General features: G+C 55.5%; 1 protein-coding gene across 1 annotated transcript; it reads right to left on the reverse strand.

Moving 5' to 3' along the window:
• Positions 1–3,841: 3,841 nt before the first annotated feature.
• On the reverse strand, positions 3,842–9,445 carry BCDIN3D (BCDIN3 domain containing RNA methyltransferase). Its single transcript, XM_069879021.1, has 2 exons — positions 9,255–9,445; positions 3,842–5,859 (listed from the first exon to the last, which is right to left on the reverse strand). Exons 1-2 carry the CDS (start codon positions 9,438–9,440, stop codon positions 5,245–5,247), a joined length of 801 nt encoding a protein of 266 aa, XP_069735122.1. The 5' UTR covers positions 9,441–9,445; the 3' UTR covers positions 3,842–5,244.
• Positions 9,446–10,600: the final 1,155 nt, after the last annotated feature.

The following is a 10,600-nucleotide window of genomic DNA, read 5'->3' on the forward strand; positions in this document are numbered from 1 at the left end:
CAGCAGCGGTGTGAGCCTTAATTAGTCAGAGCCCTTTGAAGGCATGGTACCTAATTAATATCTGCAGTGATTACTAGGAACGATGGCGTAGCTCACAGCTGATGCTACAGCTCAGCTCATCGGTATTTTTCACTCTCAGAAGTGCTGCGTGGACACACGGCCAGCATCAGGAATCCCCACGGCAGCGAGTGGTTAACAAGCTCATTCCATGGATGGAAAAACTGTGGTAAAGCCTGACGGAGCTCAGCAACAGACACAGAGCATGGGAACTCCTGGTGGGATGGGACAGAGCAGTGGTCCACTGGTCCCACCACAGTATTTTAGGTCTGTTTGGAAATGCTCAGCTATCCCTGTGATGCAGACGTGGAATTTAGCAGGCTCCTGTAAGCAGCCACAGGGTTGGAGCTGCGAGGGTAGGAAAGAGCAAGCAGGGTGGGGAAGCCGCATCTCCCTTGTTTTAGGAGCAGGAACCACCACCAAGGCTGGTCCATCCTTGGTTGTGCAGATGAGCAAGCAGGGCTCTCAGCGCTAAGGTCACTGCACCTTCCCTGAACGCAGCATCCTGAGCTCCACAAGGGAAACCACCCCAGGACTGATAAAACTACTAACCCGCTCTGCAAAGAGCTCTCAGTGACAGAAAAAGAAATGTAGGGTCTAACCCTCATCTTTACTTTCCTTCTGTCGTGCCCTTAGAGCCCTGGGAACACATTCCAGCTGCGTTGCAAAATGCAGTGAGTATAAAGAAATTCTCTGGAGCCTTACGTAAGCACAGTCTCCACCGGCTCGCTCCTATCACTGGGCATGGAGCTGGGCTTCCACTCCTTTCATCTCCCAACAGCTTCCAGGAGAGCAGGAGGCTGAAAGGAAAAGACTTTTTTCTTCTTTCCCCTCCTGCCTGCTGCAGAACAGACTCCGTTTTGAGCTCCTCGGCATCCCCAGAACCACAGAGAGATTTGCATTCACATTATTTTGAGCTGCATGTGTGGATGAGAAACAAAACGCCCCGCTGTGCCCAAGCCAAATGGAGCCAATCGCGCGGCTCAGCCGTTTCTGAGACAGTGGGACATGCCAATATTAGCAATTTCATCGTACAGACCCCGAGACAGACTAGAATTCTCACCGTTACACACACACTGAGCCAGTGAGCAGTTCTGTACAGCGCCAGCACAGAAAGGCTGGAAAAAAAGAAGGAAAGGAACAACTCTTGGAACAGGTCTAGAGGAGGCCACAAAGATGATCCAAGGCCTGGAGAACCTCTGCTCTGAGAACAGGCTGAGAGAGTTGGGGTTGTTCAGTCTGGAGAAGAAAAGGCCCTGTGGAGACCTCACAGCAGCCTTCCAGTACCTGAAAGGAGGCCTAGGAGAAAGCTGCCCCATCCCTGGAGGTGTCCGAGACCAGGCTGGATGGAGCTTGGAGCCCCTGATCCAGTGGGAGGTGTCCCTGCCCATGGCAGGGGTGGGACTAGGTGGGCTTGGAGGTCCCTTCCAACCCAAACCATTCTATGGGAGCAGAGTTTGAGAGGCTTGGGAGCAACGCGAGTCTTTCTGTGCTGACACTGCCTCTTCCTTGTGCAGCTGGAGGACCTGGATGGGCTTTGAGGTCCCTTCCAACCCAAACTACTCTATCATTCTAAATACAAATCTTTCAACAGCAGAATCTTTCAGGCAGAGACTGATCCATCGCTCAGCGCACAAGGAACACAAACAAGGGCTCTTTGAAGGGAAGGTCACTCCAGACGGGGCAGGGGACGGCTCCAGTGTGTCCTGATGGGTTCTCTACCTTCCTAGCAACTCCTCATAAATTTTTTCACAGGCAATTGTGTAAAACCCTGAAGAGAAATAAAAGCCAAAATAAAAACCAGCCTACTCACCTCTTTAAACTCAAGGGCTGAACAGATAAGCCCAGGTCTATTTTATAAATATTTCAAAGTTCAAAGGAAACAGCAACTAATATTGACACAAGGCAAGAGAAACATCCCAAGGCCGCGAGCTGCACGATGCTCCAGTGCCACCAGCCGCACAGCCTGGGGAAGAGCAGCTCGACACAACAGAGAAGGAGGCTGGGCACTGCCTGATGAGGATTGTCAGACGAGGAGCTTAATTAGCAAAGTGATAAGTGTTTTATAGAAAAAAGCTGCAAGAGAGATCAGGCACTTGGGTGAACCCACAAGAAAATAAAGGACAAAGCGGTTCCCCCTTCACTCCCACAGGGAAAGGAAAAACAGCACAGGGTTAAAAGTCTCCTTTAAGAAAATTTTAGCAACCACCACCACGAGGGAAGGTTTGTCTGCAGCTGAGAGGGCCGGGACTCCTAGTGGGAGTCCTAAATATTTCCAGTGTAGCAGAACACTTTGAAGATACATTTATGTGAAAAGCCTCAAAGCCCTCCTGTGACTTTATCCAGTCCTTTTAAACACATGGACACACAGACATTTTCTTTCATAGAATCCTGGAACGGTTGGGTTGGAAGAGACCTCAAAGCCCATCCAGTTCCAACCAGGGACACCTCCCACTGGATCAGGGTCTCCAAGCCCCATCCAACGTGGCCTTGAACACCTCCAAGGATGGGGCAGCCACCACTGCTCCGGGCAACCTGGATCAGGGCCTCCCCACCCTCAAAGGAGAACATTTCATCCTCAGATCCCATCCCAATCTTCCCTCTTTCAGCTCAAAACTGTTCCCCCTCCTCTCCATGCCCTCCCTGATCAAGAGTCCCTCCCCCAGCTTCCCTGGAGCCCCTTTCAGTCCTGGAAGCTGCTCAAAGATCTCCCTCAACCCTTCTCTTCTTCAGGCTGAACTAGACCTTTCTCCACAAATCAATCTATGGATCCCAGCAGCTTTTCACCCAGAGGGCTGTGGCCGGCCAGCCAGAACACTCACACGCTTCACTTTTCCATCTGAACTCACTGCAGACGACATCAAAGCTTTCTTTTTCAGTCCCTTCTCTACTACCACTGCACGAGTAAAGAACAAGGAAGACCTAATAAGGGCATGAGATAAGAGATCATTAAAGATTCAGTCAGCCCTGCACACAGGCTCACCTGGGACCCAGAACTGCTTGACACGAGCACCTCCTGGAGGCGACGTCCTCTCCCGTCCTTCTCTCACTCTGAGCTCTCAGGAAACGATGTTCAGGGCACGTTCCTGCGCTTCTCGCTTACTTCACGGTGTGGATGAGGTGGAACCTAGAAATTTGTAAATCCGTTATGAGTACAGGGATAGGATGAGGGGTGATGGGTTTTCGACTGAAAGAGGGGAGATTGAGGTGAGATCGTAGGAAGGAATGTTTTCCTGGGAGGGTGGGGAGGCCCAGGTTTCCCAGAGAATTGGTGGCTGTCCCATCCTTGGAGGACTTCAAGACCAGGTTGGATGGGGCTTGGAGCCCCTGATCCAGCAGGAGGTGTCCCTGCCCATGTAGGGGGTTGGAACCAGATGGGTTTTGAGGTCCCTTCCAAGCCAAACCATACCAGGATTCTACAATTTATCTATTTGTGCATCACAGTCCACTCAGGTGAGGGTTTTAATCTTTTCAGACACTGCAGAAGTGTTACTCCTGGTTACCCTCAGAGCTAACAGAACCACTGTGTACGAACCATGGCTGGAAGGGAAATGAAAACAAGAAAAATGAAATTAAAATAAGACATTTTATGTAAGTTCTCTTTCTTCCATGATTTTACTGAAACAAAAAAGACCAACCCAGTGAAAGCTGTGGCATTTTATCCTCAGCCAAACACAGCTTCAAGCTCATCAGATCTTTCTTGAGCCTGTAAATACAATGAAATTATAAACCTGCGAACGCCAAGGTGTTGAAAACATGACAAGATTAAAAACTCAACAGGGTATTCACAATAAAGTTAATTTTATTTCAAGGATAATATAACAAAAAGTCCTCACTCTGTTCCAGACCGAGCCGAGTACCTGCCCTGCCACTGAAATCCCTCGCGTTACAGAATGATCACCCACCACCAGCCTCCACAGCACCATCCTGGCCAGATCCACCACCAAAGGGGCGTGGATCAGCCTGACCACCACGAGGGAACCACAACACGGTTTGGGGTGGAAGGGATCGTTAAAGCCCATCCAGTCCAACCCCCTGCCACGGGCTGGGACAGCTTCAACTTGATCGGGAGTGTTGGTCGACAGTAGCTGACCATGAGCCAGCAGCAGCCCAGGTGGCCACGGAGGCCACCAGCATCCTGGCTTGGATTGGCCAGCAGCAGCAGGGAAGGATTGGCCACTCGGCACTGGTGAGGCTGCCCCTCAAATCCTGCGCTCAAGTTTTGGGCCCCTCTCTCCAAGAAAGACACCGGAGCGCGTCTGGAGAAGGGAACGGAGCTGGGGAAGGGGCTGGAGCTCAGGGGTTCGGGGAACAATCGAGGCACCTGGGGCTGTTTGGTCTGGAAGAGGCTCAAGGGAGACTTTGTTGCTCTCCAAAGCTGCTGGAAAGGAGGCTGGAGGGTGATGGTCTCAGCTCCCAGGTGACGAGTGACAGAACGGGAGGAAACACCCTCAGGTTGTGCCAGGGGAGGGTTAGATTAGATAGTGAGAAAAATTCCTTTGCTGACAGAGGCTGCCCGGGGCGGTGGTGGAGTCCCCATCCCTGGAGGGGTTCAAAAAATGTGTGGCCATGGCCACTTTGGGACTGGGTTTAGTCAACACAATGGGGTTGGGCTGACAGCTGGAGTTGATCTTCGAGGTCTTTTCCCACCTTAACGATTCTCTGAGCCCTGCCCAGCCAGACCTGGAATGTTTCCAGGGATGGGGAATCACCACCTCTTCGGACACCCTGTTAACCAGACATCCTCTGACACAACCCAACTCATTTGTTCATTGCTGATAAACCAGGTTTTGCGTTTTCCAAGAGCATTTCACACAGCAAACACGACAAGAAGCAGAACAAACAGGCCAACAGAAATGTCCCCTTGGACTCATTCCAGGGACAACAAGGGCACATTCTCTCTTCTGCCAGGGAATATTCCCAGTACAAATAAAAAGCACATATGGAGCAACTTCCATGTCAGGAGAACTTTCCAGGAATCGCAACCTCGGAATCCCCAAGGCTCATTAAAATTGCCATTCGATTCTATAGGTGCAAAGAAAAATGACTTCACACAGACATTACTGGCCTCACATTCCCCCAGGAGGTCAAGCTCTGGTCCCACCAGGGATTTAGGAATTCCTAGATCTGCCTCTGTAAACAGCAAGCACCTCCTTGCCTATGAATCCACGAGAAGGCATTTATCAGTCACCGTTCCTGTTCCGAAGGTTCTCCGCCCTCGGGATTTGAGCCGTTTGATTTAAAAAGCAGGAGACTTCTGTCCCAGCTGGTGCTCCCGAAGCAGCACACCAGCTCCATGGCGCAGTCGTTCGTTAAGATCTGGGTTACCTTTTCCACCATGTCCCCCCTGATAGCGAGAGAGCGGAAGTGATCGAAGTCATTCCTGCCCAGCTTGCGCAGGCGGCGCGCGGCTGCCCGGTAGCATTTCCACGGCTGCGGCTCAACCAGCAGGTACTCGCACAGAGAGGCCAGGAAGGAGAGGAAGTCCCTCAGGCCTCCGTCGCCGTGATTCAGGTGGATCCACATGGTCACAGACATGCAAAAACCGATGTCAAAGGTGGAGCGGCCGAAACGGCCCAGGTAGGAGCTGAGGAACGGCTCTCTGGAGCTGGAGTCCATGATGTCCAGGTGGGCAAAGGAGATAGAGGAAGGGAAGGGGCTGCACTGCCGAGCCCTCTCGATCAACACCGGATCGATGTCACAGCACAGAAGGTTCAGATCCGTCCCAGCTGTGGGCTGCTCCGGCCTGCCCTCGCTCTCCTGAAGGCCAAGGAGATGCCTGTACAGAGCCACACTTAGCTCCTGCGGAGAGGAAAACAATAGGGTGCTCGCCTCGATGGAGCTCGGAACCGTAAGCCCACCAGCAATCCCCCCTTCTGAGGCAAAAAACATCAGAGCAGCCCTGATGACCAGCAAGCCAAGCAGAGATTGGAACCTGTATTGCCCCACGTTTGAGGTTCTGCTACAAAAACAAGGAGAAAGACGAGGTCTATAACAGGAATCGTGCTGGAGATCCCCATCAGCATGAGGATCAAGGCTTCACTCGTTTCACTAGTTGAGCCTTTGAGCTCCCCAAGGACACTCAGAGCTGTTTATAATGATGATAATGAGATGATCCAAGGGCTGGAGATCCTCCTGTATGAGGACAGGCTGGGAGAGTTGGGGTTGTTGAGCCTGGAGAAGGCTCCAGGAAGACCTTAGAGCAGCTTCCAGTATGAAAAGGGGCTCCAGAAAAGCTGGGGAGAGGCTCTGGATCAGGGAGAGGCAGGGAGAGGATGATGGGGAATGATTTTGAGCTGAAAAAGGGGAGACTGAGATGAGATCTTAGGAAGAAAGGTTTTCTTGTGAGGGTGGGGAGGCCCTGGAACACGTTGCCCAGAGCAGTGGTGGCTGCCCCATCCCTGGAGGGGTTCAAGGCCAGGTTGGATGGCGCTTGGAGCCCCTGATGCAGTGGGAGGTGTCCCTGCCCATGGCTGGGGTGGGACTCGATGGGCTCTGAGGTCCCTTGCAATCCAAACCATTCCACGATTCCATAACATGAATCGTTACACATTCCTGCTGCTTCTGCTCCAGTAAAAGACCATCAGACGGCGGCGTACGACAGGTAACACGAAGCTCTCCGTCTGATTCCCTCTCACAGCGCATCACGAAGCAGAAAGCGTATGAATCTTTCATTAAAGGAGATGGGATGAAGCTCCTGAATGACATCAGCAAGGAGCACTGAGCATGTAGAGAGTGTCCTCTGGTGGCAAAAGGCTCTGCCTCACTACAGAACAGGGCTGGGAACGCTTTCACTTGCCCTGTCGAACAAGTTCACCTAAAATACAATCTGGAATTGTCCTTCAGGTAAGACTTCAGGTGGAATTTCAATCCTCCTAGCAAGAACTGGGGGAAGAGGAGCCATGGGAACAGCAGCGCTCTTGTCCTCAGCCAGACTGCAATTCCATCCTGAATGAATAATTATTTCTAAGTTAATCCAGCAATAGTTGACGCCTAAAAAAACCCTTAAATACAGTGAAATTAAACATTGCCCCAGAGATGTGCAGAGACTTTGGAATTACAACACAGCAAAGCTGCGCACTGAGGAAACTCCATGAGAAGAAAGGAGAACCGGGCAAAGAAAGAGAAGGAACCTTCAAAGTGGGAAATTCTGAGACTCATCACGCGATCTTCAAGAGCAAGAGATCAGGATTTTGGTTTCGGGTTCTGTCTCGTGGATAAATGAAGTGACACTACGCAATACACAACAAATGATGGTGCTCAGCTCCAGGTTCACCTGGTTTCCCTGCTCCTCAGGAAGCCCCCCAGCAGCTCCCTGGGGCTCAGGACACACGGTGCCCACCCCCAGTGAGGAGAAGGATTATGAAGAACGGCTGAGGGACCTGGAGGGGGTTTGGGGCTGGAGGAGAGAAGGCTGAGGGGAGACCTCATCGCTCTTTGCTTTCCCACCATGCCTTTCCTACAGGCTCAAACTCAATCCCAGGCTGTGACCCCCGCTCCCAGCTCCAGACTGGTCCGTTCCTCCCCAGCTCCATGCTCCTCCCAGCCTTCCCCAGTGCCCCCCCACCAAGGTCTTCCCAGTCTGCCCCATCCCTCCCCAGTATCCCACGGGAATGCCTCCCCCAGCCTTCCTAGTTGCCCTCCCGAGTCTCACAGCCTCCCCATCCACCCCAGTGCCCCCCAATACCACTAACTGGTGCTTCCCCCCAGCCTCGATAGCCCTTCCAGTCCAGACCAGTGCCTCCCAATACCATTAATTGTTGCTTCCCCGCAGTCTCATAAACCATCCAGCTCAGACCAGTGCCTCCCCACTCCAGACCAGTTCCTACCATTCACCCCAGTGCCCCCAGTATCACTAACTGGTGCCCCCCCCGGCCAAGTCCCACAGCCTCCCCAGTCTACACCAGTGCCTGACCCAGTATCACACACCCCCCGTCCAGTCCATACCAGTGCCTCCCTCAGTCTCACAGCTCCCCCAGTCCAGAACAGTGCCTCCCCGTTCACCCCAATTACCCCAGTACCACTAACTGGTGCCTCCCCAGCCTCACAGCACCCCCCACCCCAGTCCACACCAGTGCCTGCTCAGCCTCACAGCCCCCTCCCAGTCCACACCAGTGCCTGCCCAGTCTCACAGCCCGCTCCCAGTCCACACCAGTGCCTCTCCAGCCTCACAGCCCCCTCCCAGTCCACACCAGTGCCTGCTCAGCCTCACAGCCCCCTCCCAGTCCACACCAGTGCCCCCCCAGCCTCACAGCCCCCTCCCAGTCCACACCAGTGCCCCCCCAGTCTCACAGCCCCCTCCCAGTCCACACCAGTGCCCCCCCAGCCTCACAGCCCCCTCCCAGTCCACACCAGTGCCCCCCCAGCCTCACAGCCCCCTCCCAGTCCACACCAGTGCCCCCCCAGCCTCACAGCCCCCTCCCAGTCCACACCAGTGCCTCTCCAGTCTCACAGCCCCCTCCCAGTCCACACCAGTGCCCCCCCAGCCTCACAGCCCCCTCCCAGTCCACACCAGTGCCCCCCCAGCCTCACAGCTCCCTCCCAGTCCACACCAGTGCCCCCCCAGCCTCACAGCTCCCTCCCAGTCCACACCAGTGCCTGCCCAGCCTCACAGCCCCCTCCCAGTCCACACCAGTGCCTCCCCAGCCTCACAGCCCCCTCCCAGTCCACACCAGTGCCTGCTCAGCCTCACAGCCCCCTCCCAGTCCACACCAGTGCCTCCCCAGCCTCACAGCCTCCTCCCAGTCCACACCAGTGCCTGCCCAGCCTCACAGCCCCCTCCCAGTCCACACCAGTGCCTGCCCAGCCTCACAGCCCCCTCCCAGTCCACACCAGTGCCTCTCCAGTCTCACAGCCCCCTCCCAGTCCACACCAGTGCCTCCCCAGTATCACAGCCCCCTCCCAGTCCACGCCACTGCCTCTCCAGTCTCACAGCTCCCTCCCAGTCCACATCAGTGCCTCCCCAGCCCCACAATCCCCCCAGTCCACACCAGTGACCCTCACAGCCCCCTCCCTGTCCGCACCAGTGCCTCCCCAGCCTCACAGCCCCCTCCCAGTCCACACCAGTGCCTCCCCAGCCTCATAGCTCCCTCCCAGTCCAGACCAGTGTCCCCCCAGCCTCATAGCTCCCTCCCAGTCCACACCAGTGCCTCCTTATTCCCCCCAGTACCCCCCCCCCCCCAGCCTTCTCCCCTTACCCCCGAGTTGCAGCCCACGTCGAGCGCCAGCCGCGGCCGGTGGGCGGGCAGCAGGCCGGGCAGGAGCCCCGGGGGCAGCAGCTTCAGCCGCTCCTCGGGCGGGTGGAACCGGGCGTAGTTGGGGAAGTTGCCGAAGGGAGCGGCGCCCGGGGCCGCGGCTGCAGGGCCCGCGCTCAGCGCCGCCATCGCCGCTCCGCCGGGGAAACCGCGCCGGCGAACAACCGTGCCCGGGGAAGAAAGGTTCCGGGGGAGGCGGATGCAAGGGTAAGTCTGAGGCGGGGAACAAACGTTCTGGGGAAAAAAGGTTCCGGGGGGGCTAAATAGGGTGAGAGGCTGGCAGGAATGGAGGGGTGGGAGGAGGAGAAGGGGAGGGCTGTGAGACTGGGGGGAGGCACCAGTTAGTGGTACTGGGGGGCACTGGTCTGGACTGGGGGGCTGTGAGATCAGAGGGAGGCACCAGTTAGTGGTATTGGGGGACACTGGAGTAAATGGTGAGGTACTGGTCTGGACTGGGGGGCTGTGAGACTGAGGAGAGGCACCAGTTAGTGGTACTGGGGGGCACTGGTCTGGACTGGGGGGCTGTGAGACCAGGGAGAGGCACCAGTTAGTGGTACTGGGAGGCACTGGTTTGGATTGAGAGGCTTTGAGATCAGAGGGAGGCACCAGTTAGTGGTACTGGGGGGCACTGGTCTGGACTGGGAGGCTGTGAGACCGGGGGGAGACACCAGTTAGTGGTATTGGGGGACACTGGTTTGGACTGGGGGACTATGAGATCGGAGGGAGCCACCAGTTAGTGGTACTGGGAGGGCACTGGTCTGGACTGGGGGGCTGTGAGACCGGGGGGAGGCACCACAGTGGTACTGGGGGGCACTGGGGTGAAGGGGGAAGCACTGGTCTGTCCTGAGGTGCTGTGAGACTGGGGGGACACACAAGTTAGTGGTACTGGGGGGCACTGGTTTGGACTGGGGGGCTATGAGACAGGGGAGAGATACCAGTTAGTGGTACTAGAGGGCACTGGTCTGGACTGGAGGGGTGTGAGATCGGAGGGAGGCACCAGTTAGTGGTATTGGGGGGGCACTGGAGTAAATGGTGAGGTACTGGTCTGGAGTAGGGGGCTGTGCGACTGAAGGGGGCACCAGTTAGTGATACTGGGGGGCACTGGGGTGAAGGGGGAGGCACTGGTCTGGAGCAGGGAAGGCACTGGTTTGAGCTGGGGAGGCTACGATGTCTGGCGGGGGGGGCACTGGTCTCGACTGAGACCACTATCTAGTGCTTCCATTCCAAACCAGTGCCTCCCCATTCACCCCAGTGTCCCCCAATCCCACTAACTGGTGTATCCCCCCAGT

Source organism: Phaenicophaeus curvirostris, chromosome 30, assembly GCF_032191515.1.
Source record: "Phaenicophaeus curvirostris isolate KB17595 chromosome 30, BPBGC_Pcur_1.0, whole genome shotgun sequence".
NCBI classification, from domain to species: Eukaryota; Metazoa; Chordata; class Aves; order Cuculiformes; family Cuculidae; genus Phaenicophaeus; species Phaenicophaeus curvirostris.

Coding starts and splice junctions, on each gene's coding strand:
- BCDIN3D (XM_069879021.1), bottom strand. CDS start 9,440: ATGGCGGCGCTGAGCGCGGGCCCTGCAGCCGCGGCCCCGGGCGCCGCT. Junction 5,860..9,254: donor ACGTGGGCTGCAACTCGGGG/GTAAGGGGAGAA, acceptor TCCTCTCCGCAG/GAGCTAAGTGTGGCTCTGTA.